Here is a 22,041-nt window from a genome sequence, read left to right as displayed (position 1 = left end):
TGTTTTTTTTAATCCTCACCCGAGGACATTTTTTGACATTTTGTTCAGATAGAGTAGGAGGGAGGGAGAGAGAGAGAGAGAGAGAGAAACATTGATGTGAAAGGGACACATCGAGTGGTTGCCACCCGCACGACCCAACCAGGGCTGGGGACAAACTGCAACCGAGGTACATGCTCCTAGAGGGAACCGAACCCGGGTCTCTCCAGACCGTAGGCCAATGCTCCAACCGCTGAGCCAAACCGGCCAGGGCTAAAATAAATGCTTTCTAAGGTCTACTAAATTTCTCTCATGACTCACTAATTCATGACCCCTAGTTTGAAAACCAGGCTCTAATAGATGTACAGAGGCCATGGGAATACAGAAAAGGAAGCCAGTAATGCCCAGGAGTGAGTTTGGGGAGGACAGTGAGAATTCTCCAGGAAGACAAGATGCCAAATGTATTCCAGCCATGGGGGGGGGGGGGGGTGTACACAACAGTGCAAATGTTATAGATTCTCCTCACAAGGAGAGCACAGAGGAGCCTGAGTGCACAAGCGGCTGGAAAGGTGGAAAAGGTGGAAAGGGGACTTTCTGTTAAATATAGTTCATTGAACACACATTTTTAATCCTTTCTCAAACTCTGCTAAAATAACAGTAAAGGAACAAAGAGCATTCTGGAAGAAAGAGTATGTGGAGATATGACAAAAATACGTTGGAAGATGAAGAGTTTAAGGAAGAGAAATGACTGGGATCTGAAAGCTGGAACCTAAGTGCTAAACGAGGAGCAAGCCAGTTTGGACTGCAGAGCCTTGGAAAGACTCAGGCTGGGAAGCAAGTACCTCTGAAGGTGGGATGGAAGGATGGGCCTGAAAACAGAAGGGTCAATTTAAAATCTATAGAAGGAGCAGTTATATTCCCAGATTCCCTCTAATCTAGGCAGCCAGTTGATTGGCCCTCTCCCACCCAACACAAGGCAGGCGATGGCCTCTAGAGTGATCCAGAGGAACTCTGGACTCAGAATGGATCACCAGATACAGCTAAAGATGGAGAGGAGAAACCACAGGTTTATTTCACCTAGATTTTTGAGCACTGGCAGCCAAGTTTATACTCCCCAGGCTGGAGATTGCAGGATTCTTTTCTAGGGAAACCGACTAGCCTAAGAGAAAATATCCATGGATATTGGCATTTGCGGATACCCAGGAAAATGCTTGTCAACCTATCAGTCCCGTCTGTGCTTAGAGAGCACTCAGTTGGACTTTAAGAGTCTGTTTGTATATGAAGGAGCAAGCTACAATGTAAGGGAAGTCTCTACCATGAAGGACCAAAATAAGAAAACAAAAACAAATGCAGGGTGGGAGTAACTGGGACAATATAGTTATATTTATAGGACTTAAAATATAACTATATTAATAATAATATAATAAATACAATAATAATGATTAATATAATATCTTCAGAGAGCAGATTCTTCATCTCACACTCAAAAGCAAGAAACCATAAAAAGGGATATTTGGACAACAGAGAAAGTGCTTAGAAATAAAATATATAATCACAGAAATAAAAATATTCAGAAGAATCATTGCCATGTAGAGTTGAAAATTATTTTAAAAAGTAGAACAAAAAAGATAAATAAGTGGAAAAACAGGAAAGAAAAGATAGGAAAACCTTAGTCTTGAAGAATAAGAGTTGGCAGATGGAAAGTAGGAGAAACTGTTGGAACTTAGACACAAATGCAAATGAATGATAAGTTAAAATGGAGAATTACAAATACTTGTTCTGTGGTTGGAATATCAAATTATAGAGGCGGGGGTAATGAGCAGAGACAAGAAGCCGAATACCTAGGAAATTTTTGTATTGCTTTGAAATGTGTGTTTATAGACATCTATATGCAAGTGGTAAAACCCACGTCTTGATTCCAAGTTTAGTGTTCTTTCCATATAGCCAGAAGTCAGAATAATTTAGACCACAAATTCTCAACTAGGGGCAGTTTTGCTTCCAGTGGACATTGTTGGGGAGGGGGTATGTTACAGGGCAGGGGGAGGGTGCTACTGTCATCTAATGGGTAGAGGCCAATGATGCTCCTAAACATTCTGCAATGAACAGGACAGCTCCTGTCACCACCAACCAAGAATTATCTGGCTCAAAATGTCAAAGTACATATGTCTGTCAACAGCTGAGAAACCCTGATTTAGATGAAAAGTAAAACTGGAGCTATTCTGACTGAGTTCAAATTCCAGTGCCAATAATTACTAGTTGTTAGAGATTGACAGAGTAGCACAAAATGACTTCACTGGTATTTCAGTATTTATTTTACATAAAACAATAATTTATTTTTTAAGTAAAATATTCAGCATTTAATAAAAAATTTAATACTTTTGAAAGGAAAATACATATTGTAAATATACACACAACTAAATATAAAATTGTAAGTTTTAGAAATATCTTTAAATATACATCATTTTAATATAAATTACCATATGAAATTAATAAAATATTAAAGTAAACTAAAAATTAAAATATAATAAATAATTGAAAAATAAAAATATTTGCTCTTTTTAAAAATAGTGATTTAAAGAACATATATAACGGTGTTACTGCTAAGTTGTAAGTGTATTTTTTTCATATAAAATTTCTTAGTTTATTAATCCTCTCATGAAAAATCTGCACCATCACCACAGATAAAGTCACTAAAGACTCTTTACTCCTTCTGTTGTCCAATCTCCAGCTCACTTTTTGCCAGCAGTCTCCCTGCCTTTCTTCATTCTGTTCCTGCATTCTTTCTGTTTTTCTGAGGTCTTCTTCTTCTCATAGAGGCCATGTCTTGCAAGTCTATGTTTGGGTTCATTTTTCTTTGCATAACTCAAGGAATCATAAATCATGCCCAAGTCCGTTGTCTTGCTACTACCAAAATGGGTTCTGAATCCAGACACAAAGATGACATCTGGCATGATCTTATACATTTTGGCTAGTTTTTCCCCTATTTCTGTCTTGGGTACTGTTGCCCAATGACCATTTGTTTCCCTAAAGTAGTCTGTTGGTCATGAACTTACTGGTCTGGATAGTTACTGTGTCATTCATGATGGAAATTGGTTTTCAAGCAGCCAGGGAGGAAAAGAACGTAAGTATATTTTTGTGTGCAAATTTTTCTAGCTGCTGAAAAAGTTCTTTCTGGTGTTATACTACTCAAGAGAATTTGAAGTGGCTATAAACCTAACCACAAATATAGTTCTCCAATTCTTGTTCAAACAATATAATCTCTTATTTGATAACTTTGAGGAGATTTTTTTGAGCAAATATTTTTGTTTCCTTAGGTGTGATATTTTTCTTTTAATTACTAGCAAGCTCTAGTTTTTGTTTCAAATGGAAATTTTCTGATTTATACTCTTTCATCTTTAATTTCATGAAGTAGATTTCGATTCTGATGCAGAGAACCTATATTAATTTTAATGTCCTGTTCCTAATTCTACTTGTTTGAAGTGTCTTTGAACTAGAAAACTTTTTCTTGTAATAAAAGTTTGTTTTGTCTATTGACATTTTTCTCCTCTTCTTGAAGTCTGTGGCATGCAACAATGCTTTCTAAACAAATGAACCTTTGTGTGTTCAGTTTTTTTTCTTTATTGATTTGAGAGAGAGAGGAAGGAAGGAAGAGGGAGAGATAGAAACATCAATGAGAGAAAACATCAATTGGTTGCCTCCTGCATGCCCCCTACTGGGGATTTGGCTCACAACCTGGGCATGTGCCCTGACTGGGAATGGAACTGGCAGCCTCTTGGTGCATGGGTTGACGCTCAATCACTGAGCCACACCAGCTGGGCTGTGTGTTCAAAATTTTAATGCTGCCCTGGCCAGTTTTTCTCAATGGTTAGAGCATCAGTCCATGGACCAAAGAGTCGCAGGTTCGATTCTGGTCAAGGACACATACCTTGGTTGCAGTTCGTCCCTGGCCCTAGCCAGGGTTGTGCGGGAGATAATCAGTCAATGTGTCCCTCTCACATCGATGTTTCTCTCTCCCTCTCGCTCTCGCCCTCGCCCTCGCCCTCTTCCTCTCTCCCACTCTATCTGAAGATAAATAGAAATTCTCAGGTGAGGCTTAAAAAAATTTTTAATGCCATTATACCTTATTTATAAATGATTCAGAATTCAGATTTTGTCCAGCCGGTGTGGCTCAGTGGTTAAGTGTCGACCCATGCACCAAGCGGTTGACGGTTCGATTCCCGGCCAGGACACATGCCCAAGTCGTGGGCCTGATCCCCATTGGGGAGCATGCAGGAGGCAGCCAGTCGATGTTCTCTCTCATCGATGTTTCCATCTCTCCCTCTCCTTTCCTCTCTCTCTAAAATCAATAAAGGAAAAAAAAAGTTTTTTTAAAAGAATTCAGATTTAGTTTTCTAATGTTGAAAAAACTATTTTACCTCAACTAAAGTTCTATTTTGGTACTTTAAAATATGAGGATATGTGAGAATACTAAAATACAGTAAAACAGTACCATAATTCCATCTGCAAAATATGGTGAGGGGAGTGGGTTCCTGTATCAAAGCACGGTGGTGACGATTACATAAAAGGGTACACAGAATATAATGAACAAAAAAGACCCAGAGACATAGGAAGGAGTAAGGTTCAGACTGACAAACTTAAGAGGAGGGGAGGGGGGTATGAGATAAACCAAAGAACGTATATGCATGTATGTGTAACCAATGGACATAGACAACAATGCCGGGGCGGGGTGGGATCGGGAGGAGGGTGTTCTGGGGTGCGGGGGGAGGAGAAACTTCTGTAACAAAAATAAATTAATAAAAATTGCAAAAAAAATATTTAGTTGAGTCTAAATACTTTGGTAAAAATCGTTTTTGAAATAATGTAATAATTTAATGCAGTCACAGATAATCAAGCTGGTTGGGCAAACTTACCTTAAACTCAGAAAAGCCTTTAGCTTCACAACCATCAAATATGAACCTGCAAATCTAGATCATTTTCATCGCCTTTAACCTAGTCCAGGAACAAAGAACTCACAAGTTTGTGGATAATTTTAACTCAGCTACCACCCTCCACTCTAGAACAATAACAAACAGAGGCAAAATATTTACTGTCAACAGATATATACCAACCTCCCAAATCTATTTGCATTGGCTGCTTCAATAGTGAGGACTTAAGTACACCAGTTTAGTTTAGTCCTACATAGATTTATTGAACAGCTACTATGTGCCAGACACTGTGCTAAGTTCTGGGAATATTCAGATGATTAAGACATAGTCTCTACCCTCAAGAATAATCAGTACAGTGGAAGCTACACATACACACATATACCTTTATACCCCTTGTACTATATTTATATATATATATATATTTTTTAAAAAAGAATATATATATAAAACTAAATCTGAATTCTTTTAAAAAAATATAAATATATATATATATATATATTTATATATCTCTATAAGAGAATGAAGATTCTATGTGACATGTGGAAAAATAGAAGTATACTGAGGCAGCACTAGGAGAGCAGGTCTGTTATGAGGGACACGTAACATGGGACATCAGGGAAGGCTTTGTGGATGAGGTATGACCCAAAGTACGTTTTAAAAGACAAGTGTTTCCCAAGCAGAGGGTTAGGGCATGTGTGCGTGTGTGTAGAGCAGGGTCAGGGAGGGCAGCACAACTGAACAGAGAGGACAAGCTCTTTGGGGTTGAATGCTATAGTGTAAAAAACAAGGCAAGTCAGGGGCAGATCTCAGGCTTCTTAACCATATCAGGGAGCTTGGGTGATGCCTTGTATGAAGAGAGCCTTTGATTAATATGAAATAGCAGAAAGGTCATCAAATTAGTATTTCAAAATAATGTAGCCATTTTGTTGGGCATGAATTTTGGTGAGGCCAAGAGTGTAGGCAAGGAAACTGTCACAGTGGGCCAGGTAAAAGATGAAAAGGGTATGAATCAGGGCTGTCATGGAGGTGATAGAACCAAGACATTACTTGGACATCAAATAAGCAGCAACTGGTGATTAACTGGGTATGGGATGAGGTAGAAGTTGACCTTCATAATTGGTGGTGCCAGAAGAAAGATGGCAAATACAGAAAGAGCCTACCTGTTTGAGGGAGGTGGGGATGATGGTGAAGTGCACAGTAAAAAAACAATGTGTCCACTTTTTGGTATGTTGAGTGGAAGGTACCCATGAAACCATCAAGTGGAGATGCCTAATTGGAAGTTCTGGGGAAGGAACTAAGATTTAGCACTCAATAGCATATGAGTAGAAACTAAATGGGTGAACATGTGAAATAGCCCAGACAGATTGCAAAGCAAAGTGAGCCAGTGATAGACCTAATGAAAAAAACAACATTTAAGGGAGCAAGTGGAGCAGGTCCAAGGAGACTTTATTTAGGTGGACACCAAAAGCAAAACAACATGGTGATATATTGTTCTTCCATGATGGAATGAACAATCCTTAGAATCTGTGTACTTGATCTTTTGTACTTACAAAGATGATTTAAATCTACTGTTTTGCAATATCCCTTGACCAGAAATACAAATTCTGCCTAGCACTGTTATTTTGTTGTTGTTGTTGTTTTATTTTTTTTTATTTTATTTTTTTTAATCCTCATCCGAGGACATTTTTCCATTTTTTGTACAGACAGAGTGGGAAAGAGAGAGAGGAAGAGAGAGAGAGGAAAACATCGATGTGAAAGGGACACATCGAGTGGCTGCCACCTACACGACCAACCAGGGCCGGGGACAAACTGCAACCGAGGTACTTGCCCTTAGCGGGAACCGAACCCAGGTCTCTCCGGACCGCAGGTGGACGCTCCAACCACTGAGCCAAACCGGCCAGGGCTGTTGTTTTTTTAGAGAGAGAGAAACATCGATTGGCCACCTCCAGCATGTCCCCCGCTGTGGATTTGGCCCACAACCTGGGCTTGTACCCTGACCAGGAATCGAACCAGCAAACTCTTGGTGCATGGGTCAACACTCAACCACTGAGCCACACTGGCCGGCTAGCACTATTATTTTTTGTTGTTGTTGTTGTTCAGACAGAGTGGGAGGGAGAGAGGAAGAGAGACAGAGAAACATCGACGTGAAAGGGACACATCGAGTGGCTACCACCCACTCAACCAACCAGGGCCGGGGACAAACTGCAACCGAGGTATGCGCCCTCAGCGGGAACTGAACCTGGGTCTCTCCGGACCGCAGGCCGACACTCCAACCTTTGAGCCAAACCGGCCAGGGCACTATTATTAATCAATCTCGTCCCAAATATTTAATTTGTCCTACAGATAACCCTTCAAAGGCTGAAGGCAGCTAATATGACTTAACTCAGGTCTCTCTTGGTTTAAACATTCTCAATTCCTTCAACATAGTTCTTATATGATACTTTTCAGCCTGCACCTCTGGAATCTGTTTTGGGAACACTGTAATTTGTCAACTTGTCTACAAGTGTAGCAAGCCATCTTCTGGCAGGATTCTAACTTGTGCACAGTATACCTAAGGTATTATCTTCCTTGCTTTGGAGACTATATTTCCAGTGATGTAGCCTAAAATAAAATTGTTTATGAGCAGCCACATTATACTGTTAGCTGTTTGAATGTATAGTTAAGTGCACTACCCTGCTCACTATATAAACAGATAAAAAACTCTCCTTCCCCCAGCCTGTACTTCTACAACTGGTTTTTGTTTAGCCTGACTGTAGGGTTCACATTTTTGCTCATTTTTCTTTCACTCACATGTAAAGCTTTCTTCTTGTCCCTTTCATCTCACAGCAGGAAATGGCCTGGACACCTGATAATAAAAAATAATTTGTAGACAAACATTTAGCAACCATTAATTAGACCACGATGAATGTCAAGAATGGACCCTCATGGAACTCCAAACCTGTGGTCAATGTTTTGATCCAACTACAGGCTTTTGATTGTCTTCAAATTTTGTTTAACAATAAAATGGATTAAAGGTAGGGTATATGGCAGCCAGTGTATGATTGGTTAATTCTAATGTTTATAAATTGTCTGTTTGTTGATTAGAACTGCTTTTCCATTTTCTCCTGAAATCTCTAGATGAAAAGTTTTTGTTCCTTCAGTGGAAGTGGACAGGGCCTCAATCATCCCTGATTTTCTCTCAGACAAATGTGAAACGAATGGAAAGAAAAAATTCTCAAAGCTTAAGGGAGACGTGGCATAGAAGTCAACCACAAAAAGACAAGTAGCATTGCCACATGGTACCTCTAGCTGAAGGCTGAGGATGTGAACTCATAAATGAGGCCATCTACTTAGTTCTGGGCTTTCTCTAATGTTTTTCCCCAAAGAGCAAGGATCGCCGCATCCATTCTTTGCAAAGCCGGGACATTAGATTGGTTCTCTAGTTTCCATGTCCTTGAGCAGCTCTCCATTTGTGCCTTATTAATGGACACATGCTTCCGGTTCCCGTGTGATTGCTGGAGCCAGACAGCTTGGGTTTGGATCCTGGCTTCACTGTAAAATGCAGTGAATAACAATCTGTATCTCGGCACCGTGAGGAAAAAAAATGAGTTAACAAGTATCAATCATTTTTATGTGTGAAGCATATATTATGTATTCAATTAGTGGTAGATATTATTTCTTTAGTGTTCCTTGGCCTGAAATCAATTTTGATACAGGTCCTTTTTGTTTGGTCCCCCCAGTATAGACAAATCAGAGCTAAGTGAGTTATTAGCATATTGATGAATAAGAACTTTTTAAGAAGACAGTGTTAAGGTTGTAGGAAACAATGGAAAACAACTGTTATGGTCCTAAGTTTGTATTGATTGGGAAGACGAGGCAATTTCCTCCTGCATACACTTTATTCATACATGCTAAATCTCACCGAACACATGACACCGCCAGGGAAGATGGTGAGGGCTGTCAGGGTAATCCTTGCTTCTGGCCTTATTTTGCACCAGGTAAATAAACAGCCAGGAACAAGACTGAGGACAAGGAAATAAGGGGTGAGGACGGGGCAGAGCAGAGTGTGGCAGGCAGTTCACAGTGAGGCAGGCAGGCAAGCAACAGCAATTCTAGCCAATCAACACTTTATTTTTCCAATCAACACCTGCACAGATGTTACTGTCTACTTCCTGACCCTAGTAGGGGGTCCCACCACACTTGAATTACCCATGCCCAGCAGAGCAGGTCTCCTTATCCTCCCTGGGACAGTAAAGAAAGCCCCTCCTCCCAAAAGATGAGCTGCTCACGAAAGCAGTGCTGGTACATGTGCTATGGGATCTCTGCTCTGCTCCCATATCATGAAAGGCCAGGACGAACTAGGCCAAGGGTGCAGGGAAGGTTCCACGGGCTACAATGACCTAAGTGCTCAACTACTGGCCTGACCCACCACCCCAGGTTTAGTCTGTAACTCCCAGACAGGAGCCTCCTTAAAATTTAGCCAGGGGAGTAGGAGCTGGCAGAGTAGGGAATGAGTTGCAAAGGACAAGACACAGCAGGGAAAAAAAGCAGAGAGGAGCACAGGACAGGAGAGAAAAATGATAAAGTGCCTAAACTAAACAACCAAGTGGGACAGGAGGATAGACCGGCACAGGTCCCTGAGGATAGGAGGAAAAAGAAAGGGATAGATCACCATGGTTTAGGGCGGAGTGGAATGAGAAGAGAGATGAGGCAGGGAGGCAAGTGCAGGCTATGAGAAGGAATTCCCTAGCCCTGTTCACATCCACTAACCCAAATGTAAAATTATTTACAAATTTAAAACCAATCCCAGGCACTGTAGCAGGCCTGAGACAGCAGGCAGGCAGGTAGGCAGAGGGTGGACTAGCTATCATCTGACAGTCAGTTTCCCTACATACTGTCCCCATAGAGTAGAGAAAGGAGAAAACAGTGACACCCGCAGCCAGGAAGCCTTCCTGTGCCTGCAATTCCTTCCATGGCTCATGGCTCTGTCATGGCCTCAGCCTCTTGTTCTGACTGTTGCAGAGAAAGGGTGTTGGGCCCTAGGAGTGGAGCATCAGGAGGCTCTAGGGATGTCTCTGGCCCCAACCCAAGCTCTGCATTCAGCTGCTCCAGCTCCCCCTGATCCAGCAACTCAAAGTCCTCAGTGGTGAGTGCCTCTTCTTCCTCAGGGGCAGGCAGGGGCTGGGGAGAGTCCTGGGGAAGAGATGGGAGCACTGAGAGGGAAGGGACTGGGTCACTTTCAGCAACGCAAAGTGGGGGTGACAGGGTACTCGAGGGAATGGCAGGGTCACTGCTCACAGCCTCTGGGCTCAGTGTCTCCACTGGTCCTACAGGGGAGAGCTTCACTTCATCTGTGGGAGAGCCTGCCCCATTGAAGTGCGTGTTCACAAAGTGAAGGGGAGATGAGAGCCGAAGCAATGTTTCCTTGGCTGCCACAACTTCCTCCTCCTCCAAGTCCACATCTTGCCTTGAGACGGCCTGAGGGGGGCCCAGCAGATCTTCGGGAGGGGCCAGCTCTGTCTCTTCTCCCTCTCCCAGCTCCCGGCTCAGGGCTTCCTCTGGCTCACTTGGCAGGCTCTGCTGGTCCAAATCTGTGCAGAAAACAAAGGGTCAGAAATGGGCCTGTTCTGAATGGCCAAAATAGACAACATGTTCAAGAGTGAGAATTCAGGACATGGAATGCTGGACTAGATCTTAGGTGTTAAGATCTTTCAAGATCTTGAAGCAGAATTAGTAGGTCAGTCTTCCAAAGAAAAGTTATGGGCAACAATCAGAGCATGGTCAGGATCTCACAACCGGGAACAGGAAGATTGGGGAAGGCAAAGGGTTTCCCATACCTTCCGAGACATCAGTTAGTTGTGGAGTTGTGGCCCGGGATACTGAGAAGCCGCCACTCTCCAAGATAGATGCCTCCTCATCTGACAGCTCTGAGTCTGTAATGGCCAAAGCCAGTGCTGTTTTCTTCACATCCACCTGCAGGAGAACCAGGATGAGGGGATAAGAGAACCAATTTTCCAGAAGCACCCCCTCACCAACTCCTACCCCTTGAGAGGTAACTGCTCTAAAGCAGATTCCCCACTGCCTTCATTTTTATTTTTTAATCCTCACCCAGGGTCATTTTTTCATTTATCTACAAATAGAGCAGGAGGGAGAGAGGGAGGAAGAGTGAGAGAAACACTGATGTGAAAGACACATCGACTGGTTGCCACCCACATGACCCGTCGGGGCTGGGGACAAACCGCAACTGAGGTACATGCCCTTAGTAGGAACCGAACCCGGGTCTCTCCGGTCTGCGGCCAACGCTCGAACTGCTGAGCCAAACCAGCCAGGGCCCCCCTGCCTTTACTTGATACCCCATTTCCCTTGGACCTCACCACAGGGGAGAAGCCAGCCAGTTCTGCCTCGCTTTCGCTCTCTGTCTCTGCCAGTGGCTCATCACCTCCACGGGGTGCATTCTTCCCTTGCCGCTCTAGAGAAACAAGAGCAGCAGGATACTCACCAAGCAGGGACAGTAGTGGGGGGAAAACATGGTCAAATTCCAGGGTGTTTCATGAGCCACAAGCCAAGGCCCTCCCCCGCCGGGTTACAGGAGCCCCTTACTCCTCTTGTCATGTTTGTGATGCAGAGTGTCAGCTTCTGCCTTCATGCTGTAGTCCAGCTGCATGAGCAGGGGCTCAAGGCGAGTATACATCCTCTGGATCAGCTCATGATACACCACCAGGGGCCACAGCAGGATACTCAGCACTAGGGGATAGAGCATCCACTCAGAGCTCCCTGTGCTTATTTCCTAAGGGCCCTTGTTCAACTGGTCCCTAAACAGAAAGGGCTGAAAGAAGATGAGGTCCTTTCCTGAGGCTGTACCAACCTTTTCCCACTATATCCCCTGCCCTCCTCCCCGATGATTCTTCCATTGTTACTAAGACTTATAGCATCATTTGGGAACCTTAATAAATGGGTAACTGAGCACAGAGAGAGCACAGTCCTCTCTTTAGGTCAGCCCAGGGAAAGAAGACAAAGAGAGGGCTTTGGGAAGGGCAAGGTTAGACCCTACTCACAGACAATGTAGGAAATCATAATCCCTGGAACATAGTGTCCCAGCACAGCCAACATAGCACAGCCGGAGCACACTCGAGCACAGAACTGCAGAGAAGAGCACAGGGTCTAAGAACTTGGGCTGAGGTATATGCCCCATTCATTTGGGTAAGAAATAACTGCTCAGCTGGTGAAAGGAGGGGTACGCCCTCTAGGAAGGCAGTGATCCAGTCTGGTCGAGAGGATGCCCAAGACCATCAGTTTAGGAAGTTTGCAATAGATACCACTGAATATCAGCTTATTTCCCGAGGCGAGACTGCCTCCTGTACCAGGCTAATAGCTGTGAACGTTCCCTCAAGTAGGCACCAGGTCTCTCCCTTCAGTGTCCAAACACTCCTCCCCACCCCTCACCTTTTTCCCCACAGTGCAGGGAATTGTTGTATGACATGGGGGAGGTTACCTGAGCTGGATTCTGCCTCTTGTACTGCAGCAACTCCTGCAGGTGAATCTGGAAGGTGAGCCAGCTCTCAGCCAGGTATCTGCACAACTCGGGCACACTCAGCAGGTGCGGCCGGGCGCCTGACCCCGCACCCTCACTGGGGAGACATGACATGACCCCTGGAGGCCTCAGATACCAGCTTCCTAGGCACTCAAATCCCTCTGAGAATGCCAATGAGATCTTCAGTCTAAGGAAATGGATAACCCTACCTCCCAAAGGGAGACTGTCCTGGTCCAGGGAACAAAGCCCAGAGCTCCCAACCCTGTATCCCAAAAGGAGCAGGCACTCAAACACCTACACAGGAACCTAGGACTAAGCTAATTAACAGTCCTTTCAGTATGTTGGGGTCTGTACCTACGGAAGCTGCAGTGTTGCCCTGCACCATGGTGACAGACACCAAAGCAAGACAGGATTTGGGCATTTGTCTTCAAGAGGTGGCCTGCACTCACCTGTCAGACTGTGGCTCCTCTGGGGATGATGCTATAGAGAGAGGAGGGGGACAAATTACTGACTGGTAGGGGCTTTGGGAGACACTCCCCAAGGCAGACATAGGTGCCCCTCTTCTGCAGTCCCAGAGGACTTTCTTCAGATACCAATTGCAAGGAGCATTATGTTGTGTTGTTTATATGTGTCTCCTTTTTAGACTTTACCCTTTACAAACATAGAAACTACACCTTATTCATGTTTACATCCTAAGCAACTTGCACACAGCCTGGCACCTAGATGCTCCAAAAAGCCTATTGAGTAAATACATGAGTAAAAAATAAAAACACAGTAAGAGCTAACATTTATATACTTCCTATGACATGTGAAGTTCTAGCATAAGCACATAACATTTACTAATCCATTTAATCACCACCTTCTGATGAAGTAAGGTCTATCATCCCTGTTTTACAAATGAGAAAACTGAGTTAAACAGAGACTGAGTGGCTTTCGCAAGGTCACACACATGGTAAATGGCTGTGCAGACAATGGAACCCAAGCAACCTGGCTGCAGAGTCCACAACCTTAACTACTACATTCACGGTAACACCAGTTTTGAGAATGACCAATTCTCGATTTCCTAATTGGGGGACTATTGGTGACTGGGAGGCAGGTGGCTCAACCCAGCAGGCGAGGTCAGCCACAAAGCAGTGCACAATGGGACCTGCTAAATGACGGAAGTAACACTTACCTGAGATGTCAGGGAGGAAGCGAGGCTGCCAGAGATCCAGCAGAAAATAGGCCAAAAGTGAGATGCTGAGTAGGAAGATGGGGCGGAGTGACGACGAAGACAGCAACCTTCGGGAGAAACAGGAACCTCAGCAGTGAATGGGTGAGTGGCTCCCGCAGCCATCGCAGAAGACGGAAAAACGCCCACTGATGCGGGAATGGGAACCTCCAGGCCTAACTCGAGACCCGAAGACAGAGTAACCGGGCAACCCATGCGCAAGGCAGTCTTTAAAAACTAGGAGATGGGTCATTCCCCAGGCCGAGTGTCAACCCCAGAAAGGGGAAGGGTACCGGGCCCCTCCCGCCCCCGCTCTCCCCACGCAGCCCGGCCCCGCCCCCTTCCCCCGCGGCCGTTACCAGAAGAGGCCGTTGAGCGCGGCGGCCGTCACCAGGCTGTGCAGGGGCTTCTCCCACACCAGCAGCCGCTGTGCGGCTGCCAGCACCGCCTCCCAGCCACGGAGCCGCAGCCACAGCGTCGTGGCCAGGCGTCCCACCGCCTCGGCCGTGGCCGCCGCCTCCTCCTCCGCCTCGCTGGTGGCCTCACCCATGCTTAGGCTCAGACCCAGGCCCAGGCCCAGCCCCGGGCCCCCGCCCGCGCCGGTGTTACCCCCGCCACTGCCGCTCGCCATAGCCCCGCCGCAGCCGCCGCCCGAGCCCGCGAGGAGCCAGGGCTGCGCGGCCGCCGCTGGGGGCGCGTCAGGCGGAAGGGGGCGCACGCCGCGATGAGCTCCGCGGAGGCAGCCGCTGGGCAACACGTGATGGCGGAGCGACTGCCCTGCCTGTCACGTGACGCGCCCTCACCGCCCGAATGGGACGGCCCGCGCCTGCGCGCGGGGTTACGGGTGACCGTGGCTCCCACGCAGGTGTGTTCTAGCTGCTAGAATCGTGACGCCAGGTCGGGTGCTAGGTGGTGTCTGTCTCCGGGCAGGACCGTCGCCGTGTTTCCCACCGCAGCCCGTTTTCTTCTCCCTGGGTAGGCAGGGCGGCTAGGGAGTCTGGGGCTGGCCCGGTATTCCGGTGTGGAGCGGCCCGAAGGGGCGGGCGGGGCTTCCAGGTGCCCAGCACCCGGGGTAGCATCAGTTTCTGCTCTGGCAGGGCGGCGCTGTCCCATTACTCAACCCTCGACGTACTGGTCCTCCCAGTTTCCTCCTCTCGGCGGGTAAACAAATCCCAGCGCGTCACCCCACAGACTCGAAAACAGCTTCACCTACTCAGAAAAGTTGTTTCCTCCCGGTCTCTTTCTGTAAACTTTCCCGCCCCCACGTGTCCGAGCTCCTTCCAATCCCCTGCTCAGAGCCGGAGATTGTGGTCAGAGGGAGAATTTAAAAATAAAATCCTGTTAAAATGCTGTTTACTCTTTGGAGGCATGTTAACGCCATTTATTGAGGTTTACAAAGTACTAGGCGCATTATAGTCCCTTGAGTCACTTAATGTCTGCAATAACCCTACAAAATGCATACTTAATTAGGTTTAAAATTCCAAACTAGCCTAAAGGTATACAGCAAAAAGTTTCCCTGCTTCCTCGTCCACAGTTCACTCACTGTTAAGTTTCTTGTGAATCCTTCCTGATGTTTATGTTCATTGCTCTGTGTGTGTGTATCTCCCCTTTAAAAAACAATGGGGAGCAACTCGCGGTCGTGCATCTTGTTTTATTAACATTAAAAACCCACATTACTACGAAAAGCCAGGCGGGCTCGTTCACCTTCAGTGCGTCAGGGCTCCCTAGGAAATGTCCCCATCTCTCAGATGAGGGGAGGGTACGCTGGGGCTCGTGACCTGCCCGGACTCAGTGCGAACAGGTTTGGAGCCCAGCTGCTTCCCGGCCTTAGGAATCGGCGGATCGGCCCAGCAGGCGGCAGGAAGTGGCGATCGCTGACGCCCGCGACACCCCCGCGGCTTGTAAACGCGGTACAGACGCGTGGCGCGGCTCGACACTGGATCAGTACGCACTGCCTCCCTGCCTGGTTTCCTCTCTACCGCGTGAGGTGAGCTCTCGGATCTGGGAGCCCGGAGCCCGGAGCCCGGAGCCCGGAGCGCGGAGCCCCGCCCGGGGCGGAACAGGAAGAGGCGCCCGCCTGACCGGGCCCCGCCTGCTGCCGCTGGCGCGAGGGGAGGGGGCGGCACTGGCGAGGGCGGCGGCCGGAGCGGAGGAAGCCGGAGGGCAGGTGAACCGGCGGGTCGGGGACAGCTCCGCACCCCCTTAGAACTTGTTCCCTTCCCATCCACCTTCGCAGGGCGGCGGCTGGAGGCGCGATGGATCTAGCCGGGCTCCTGCTGGATGAAGAAGGCACCTTCTCCCTCACCGGCTTCCAGGACTTCTCGGTGAGCGCGCTGCCCGGTCTCCCCGGCCTCGCCGCACTTGGAGCCTGGACCCCGGGCGCACCCTTTGGGGTCGAGCGGACCAACGAGCTAGCCTGTCTACCCTGGAGTTGGGAGGCAGCCGCTCGAGCTATGCTTACTTGAGGCCCCGGTTGCTTGGGCCCTGGGGGAGAGCCGTGGGGTACAGGATTGGGGATAGAGGTGGCCAGCCGGGGTTTTTTCTCGGACAATCTCATTTGGGGAGCCCTTAGTGGAGGAGGATTCCTCCTCCCTGTGGACCGGCTGCTTTGGCAAACAACCCAGAGAACACGGGGCTGGGTGGAGCACCCGACCCACTAGCAGTGAGGCAGGCCTACTGCCCCGCTCTCCCTTCTAGCCCGAAGCCAGGATCTCCGTCATACCCTTCCCTGCCCTTTACCCTCCTGCCCTGTTTCAGTTCCTTCCAGGACACCAGAAGCTGAGTGCCAGGATCCGGAGAAGACTCTATTATGGCTGGGACTGGGAAGCTGACTGTAGCCTGGAGGAGCTCTCCAGCCCCATGGCAGGTTAGACAATGTTGTGTGACTGGGCAAATGAGAAGCATGAAAATGGGGTTGTCAGGAGGCACCAAAATGACTCTAGATGTCTACACTTTAGGGCTAGCTCATTGGTACTTGGTATAAGGACTGGATTTATTTATTTATTTATTTTTATTTTGTATTTATTGTTAAGTGTATATTTTATTGATTTGGGAGAGGGAAAGGGAGAGAAAAACATCCGTGAGAGGCTGCCTCCTGCACGCCCCCTACTGGGGATGAATTCTGCAACCCTGGACATGTGCCCTAATGGGGAATCCTCCCTGACCTGGTGCATGGGATAAGCTCAATCAACTGAGCCACAACTACCAGGGCCAGGACTGGGTTTATGTTTAGCTTTTTTTTTTAGTCCCATATGAGTAAAAAACATTGCTGTCTTAAAAATCTGTATCACACTTGTTTTGTATACCAAAACCTCTTAATTTTCCAAGAACACCCATCATAGGTTTTCCAAATAAATAAGGCATGTTTATTTCTCAAATGAATAAGAGTGGGAGACACATTTAAGCAACTTCAGGTGACTGGAAAATAAGCCTTCCTACTGGAAGGAACTGAAGTTCAGACTTGGGACGGGCTTTCTGTCTCAGTGTGGGATAATTTCATCTATCTTGTTACTATGGTCTGTCTCCAAGGCCTCAGATAATATAGATCTATCTGGGTCTTCTGCTGAAAGCAGGGGGACTAGTGTGTGGGGGTTGGGGGGCGGGGTTGTTTGCTTACTCTGTCTTCCTTCTGCTCCTGCAGACATTGCTGTGGAATTGCTCCAGAAGGCAGCCCCCAGCCCTATTCGCCGTCTCCAGAAGAAATATGTAGCCCATGTATCCCGGTGAGCCTGGAATTGAGGGGGATAAGATGTTTGGACCCTAGAAAGAAGGGAATGGTTATCTCTAAAGAGAAGATATAAAGATACAGGGATGAGCATCATAAGAGTTATAAGAGCTGAAAGGCTCTTGGGTTTAATTACTTATTCCTTCCACCACCCAGGGAGGCATGTATCTCCCCATGTGCTATGATGCTAGCTTTGGTGTACATTGAGCGGCTTCGGCACCGAAACCCAGACTACCTACAGCATGTGTCCTCCTCTGACTTGTTCTTGATTTCTATGGTAAGACACCCTCCTCCCCCCCATTTTCCCAGTGAACTAGGAGCCCAGTGTGAGTTCTGTTGACACTACCTCTGGTTCCTCTGCAGATGGTGGCCAGTAAGTACCTCTATGATGAAGGGGAGGAGGAGGAGGTCTTCAATGATGAATGGGGAGCTGCAGGGGGTGTGGCTGTGCCCACTCTTAATGCCCTGGAGAGGGGCTTCCTGAGTGCCATGGTGAGTAGCTATTTTCTCTCTTGTTCTGTTTCCCTGGCCCATCTTTATGTTCATTTCACCCTTTTAGATTTCTTTCTCAGCCTTCTGTTTCTTCATTTCTCTTCTGCTTGTCCTTCGTGTGTCTTTCCTTGTTAGTATCTTTCCTTTCTGGCCCTCTGGATTAACTATAGCCTTTGGAGGTTCTTAGTGTGTGAGGCCAGAAATGGAGCATCTCCGCTCCCCCATTCCTCCAGGCCTAGCAAGGTGCACTCTGAATCAGAGTTTATCTTACTGGGTTCTGATTGTTTGCTTCCAGACTTTCTCTACGCCTAGACTCTGAGCTTCCTACGGGCATGGGCCATTTGCAGGATTATTTTCTCCCTATGCCCTTAATGGAGGGTGTAATGTGAATCCAGATATGTGATGATTAAATAAGTTAATACATAAAAGCTCTTGGAACAGTATTTGGCACATAGTATGTGCCAACTGAGTATTACCCGTAGTGGTGGTTGTAGTGCTCTTGCGGCTCTTGTTATTAAATGACTGTAGCTCATGTCTCAGCCTGGTTTGGTGCCCTTCTCTTCCTACCCACAGGATTGGCGTCTCTACACTGATCCTCGGGAGATCTTTGAGGTGCTGAGCTGGCTAGAGAGCTGGTAGGTTCCAGGAGGTGGGAAGAAGAGCTTAAGGGCTGAGGCCTAAGCCATAGGAACTAAACAGAGATGAGGGTCTGTAACTGGGGCTAGGGAGGAGACAGTAAAGAGAATTACCCAAGACAGTGGTTCCCAAACCTGTCTGTCCTCTTTGTAATCAGTCCCCTTTGGAGAGGTGGGAGAAACTTATCAAAAATACAGATCTTGCGCTGGCCAGTTTGGCTCAGCGGTTGAGCATCGGACTGCGGGCCAGAGAGTCCTGGGTTCGGTTCCTGCTGGGGCACGTACCACAAAAAAACAAAAACAAAACACAGATCTTGGTTTCACCCTCAGTTTCTGAATTAACAAGCAGCCAAGAATTTATACTTTTAACAAGTTCCCCAGTGTTCCTTGGTGGGTCCCAGGGAGAATGAGGATGCCTTTGGGCCAGCTGCAGGAGGGTTGCAGAAGATGCTCTGTCTTTTGTCCTCTCTCAACAGTGTGGCTGAGCATCAGGGATGGCGACGGGGCTGGTACACCTACACAGACCTGTGTGTGCTGCTGGAGCAGCCAGCCTGGCAGCTGGCTCTAGGCTCCCTCTGCCATCGGCTGGCAAAGGTGAGGAAGGGTCAGGAAGGATAGGAGGCTTGAGTGGGCTGGTGTGTGGGTGGGGTGATGTAAAGCAAATGCTCAAGGGCTCAGGAGATAGGGTTTGGGAGAAGATGTGACAGAGAGCTCTAACTTGAACTTCTAGAGACAAAGGGGTAGGTGTGTTAAAGACAGTCAGAAGCAGGTTTTAGGGGAAGGGTATTTGGCACTGACCTTTCTTATCTTCTCTCCTGCAGCTGTCCTGCCTATTAGCTATGGCATATGTCAGCAGTGTGGCCCTGGCTGTGGCATCGGTGGCTGTAATACATCAGTCCTTGGGGTTGTCCTGCAGTCCCCCACCTGGCCCCCCGGACCTTGGATTGGCCTCCAGGTGTCTCTTGGAACCCTGCATACCTTCTCCTGTGCCACAGTGCCTGCCATCTCCTGCTAATGTCTCCAGTTTTCTGGAAGGCGATGTAGGGCTGCGTTCACTCAGGGGCAGTCTTCTGGCCTCACCAACCCCCCTACCATTGCCTCCCCCAGATCCTCCTGCCCCTCCCACTCTTCTCCACAACTGTCCCCTTTGCCAGAAGCTCCAGAAAGACTCTCCAACCTGCCGTGCCTGCCACCATCCCAACTATACAGTCCCCACAGGGCCCCCAAGCCCCTGGCACCATTCCAATGGCCTGGCTCCACCATGGCCCTGGAGCCCAGTGCCTTCCCTGCTCCCACAGCCCCAGCAGTGTTCCCTGTTCAGCATCATGGAGCTGACCCGCCTCAAGTCTTTCATTTTCCCAGGCTAGGTAGGGTTCTGAAGAATGCATGAAGAGGACTCGGGAGTCCCTGAGAACCTGGAGGAGTAATGCTTGATTTAGATCCTCTCTACCTCTCTGGGTCCTTGACTGGTCCCCTGTTACTCTGGGTGAGGGAGCTTAAGGGGTAATGAGGCAAAAGGACTAAAGGTCTCTCGCTCTCCTAGACCTCAGCGGCTGGCTGCTTGGGCAGGGCAGTGATAGTGCCAGGGAAAGCCTTCAACTCAGTGACCAGGGACATGTCATAGATGGACAGAGGAGAAGCCCTTGTCTATTCACCTCTAGGTTTTTTTAGACTGTAGCTGTTTAGTTCCCTGTGATGGAGGGGTAAAGGTGGAAGATGGGAAGTATGAGGGAGGGAAGGAGGAAATGTTGACCAGGTCTGTGTGATGCCTCTGAAGCAAGAGAGCCAGGGATTGATAGGGCCAAGGTGGGAGCTGCTGGGGGAAGGCAGGGTGAGGTGGGAAGCCTAATCCACACCTGTCCTTTGGATGTAGTCTAAAGGACCTAGGTGCTACTGGGACCTTCAACCTTGCCCTTTTGTCTTCCAACCTTTTCCTTTTAGTACCCTGCTCCTGGGCTTCCCTCTTTTCTGGTTCCTCTTCTGGGTGTTCTCTTCACAGGCATCTCTGGCCATCTCTTTGTATCTGGGTTTTTCACGCTTTTGTAGAACTAAGGTTTCAATAAACAGTTTCAGTTGCATGGCCTGGACTTTTCCTTCTCTGGCAGCCCATGGAAGAATTTTCTTCCCCATATCTGTCTTCTAAGCCTCCCTACTTCCTGATCCCATCATCTTGCAACTCATGCTCTCTGAGCCCCATTTCAGAACTGCCTATTTGGTAGGCATAGGCTCCCATTTCAAACTTCCCTTCATTCCTGCTCCCAGCATGCTGGGGTCAAAGTGCTGCTCAATTTGGGTGTCATGGGGCAAAGATGACAACTGTACATGCCTGGGGTTGGCCCTGACTGTTGAAAGTTCTGGGTGAGCACTGTACTTGGGGATTCTGACGCACATCTTGTGGGAAGAGGCCAAGCCATGTATCCAGCAGAACCCCATCAGCTTCTTTTTTTTTTTTTTTTAATCCTCACCCGAGGACATTTTTCCATTTTTTGTACAGATAGAGTGGGAGGGAGAGAGAGGAAGAGAGAGGGAAACATCGATGTGAAAGGGACACATCGAGTGGCTGCCACCCGCATGATCAACCAGGGCCGGGGACAAACTGCAACTGAGGTACATGCCCTTAGCGGGAACCGAACCCGGGTCTCCAGACCGCAGGCGGATGCTCCAACCGCTGAGCCAAACTGGCCAGGGCCCCATCAGCTTCTTGAAGACAAGCTCCGAGGACACCTGTGAATCCTGACTTCCAATCCAGTCTGGCAAATGGTGGTAGTATTGTTAAGAGTAGTCCAAAAAAAAAAAAGAGTAGTCCAAGCTGGGTCATCATTGGAAGAAGGAAAACCTCTCTGGACAAGTGGACTGGGGGTGTTTGGGACTGCTAAAGATAATCCATAGCAGGGCTGTACTGCGTGCTTCCTAGGGGGCATTTTGGAAATTTATGGGGCTTTTTTTTTCTTTTTTTCTTGATTTTAGAGAGAGGACAGGAGAGGGAGAGAGAGAGAAACACTGATGGGAGAGAACATGGATTAGCCGTCTCCTGTATGCTCCCCACTGAGTATCAGGCCCACAACCTGGGCATGTGCCCTGACCAGGAATCAAACTGGTGACCTCTTGGTGCATGGGTTGATGCTCAACCACTGAGCCATACTGACCGGGCTGGGGCATTCTTTTGATGCAAAAATTTGAGGATATGCTATTAGCATTTAGTCAGCCTGGGCAAAATGCTAGACATCCTGAGATGCTCAGGACCCCTCTTGTTAGGAAGAATTCCCAAGATGACTATGGAATGACTGGCTGCACATCATGCATAGGAAAACTCTTTATATTTGATCTTAGAACTATCTAACTTCACATGTAAACACAAAGTCTTTCTGCACATTTGAAAAAGACTCAGTTTTCCAGGAATGCACCTCCATGCAAATTAAAACTTACTTTGCTTCAGCACGTTACCGTGACCTTGTTCACTATTTGGGAGCACCAGGTAACCAATGGCAGCACTGCCTGTGATCCATGAGTCAACACGAAAGTATCAGTATCAGTTGGCATCATAGCTACTGCATCCACAGTGATTCTAC

At 47.5% G+C, this 22,041-nt stretch overlaps 3 protein-coding genes across 4 annotated transcripts; 1 reads left to right on the top strand and 2 right to left on the bottom strand.

Moving 5' to 3' along the window:
* Positions 1 to 2,705: 2,705 nt before the first annotated feature.
* On the bottom strand, positions 2,706 to 3,057 carry LOC118625055 (40S ribosomal protein S24-like). The gene is given in 2 exon segments (XM_036253357.1): positions 2,706 to 2,982; positions 2,984 to 3,057. Coding segments are annotated over 2 exon segments (351 nt in total).
* A 5,673-nt stretch (positions 3,058 to 8,730) lies between these two features.
* Positions 8,731 to 14,339, bottom strand: RETREG2 (reticulophagy regulator family member 2). Of its 2 annotated transcripts, XM_036254669.1 has the most exons (10): positions 13,981 to 14,122; positions 13,586 to 13,692; positions 12,861 to 12,891; positions 12,373 to 12,508; positions 11,936 to 12,020; positions 11,481 to 11,624; positions 11,255 to 11,349; positions 10,718 to 10,853; positions 10,179 to 10,471; positions 8,731 to 10,073 (listed from the first exon to the last, which is right to left on the bottom strand). In XM_036254669.1, the coding sequence occupies exons 5-10, from the start codon at positions 11,988 to 11,990 to the stop codon at positions 9,858 to 9,860; spliced, it is 939 nt and encodes a 312-aa protein (XP_036110562.1). In that variant the 5' UTR covers positions 11,991 to 12,020; positions 12,373 to 12,508; positions 12,861 to 12,891; positions 13,586 to 13,692; positions 13,981 to 14,122; the 3' UTR covers positions 8,731 to 9,857. The 2 variants fall into 2 exon arrangements, with proteins under 2 accessions (XP_036110562.1, XP_036110560.1); XM_036254667.1 differs by having other exon boundaries at positions 8,991 to 10,471; positions 13,981 to 14,339.
* Positions 14,340 to 15,744: 1,405 nt separating this feature from the next.
* CNPPD1 (cyclin Pas1/PHO80 domain containing 1) lies at positions 15,745 to 20,572 on the top strand. The gene is made up of 8 exons (XM_036254442.1): positions 15,745 to 15,945; positions 16,379 to 16,487; positions 17,262 to 17,343; positions 17,502 to 17,622; positions 17,709 to 17,837; positions 18,411 to 18,472; positions 18,949 to 19,066; positions 19,294 to 20,572. The coding sequence occupies exons 1-8, from the start codon at positions 15,877 to 15,879 to the stop codon at positions 19,837 to 19,839; spliced, it is 1,236 nt and encodes a 411-aa protein (XP_036110335.1). The 5' UTR covers positions 15,745 to 15,876; the 3' UTR covers positions 19,840 to 20,572.
* Positions 20,573 to 22,041: the final 1,469 nt, after the last annotated feature.

The sequence above is a fragment of the Molossus molossus genome, unplaced genomic scaffold (assembly GCF_014108415.1).
Source record: "Molossus molossus isolate mMolMol1 unplaced genomic scaffold, mMolMol1.p scaffold_m16_p_11, whole genome shotgun sequence".
NCBI lineage: Eukaryota > Metazoa > Chordata > Mammalia > Chiroptera > Molossidae > Molossus > Molossus molossus.
This window is presented reverse-complemented; position numbering and strand designations above follow the sequence as displayed.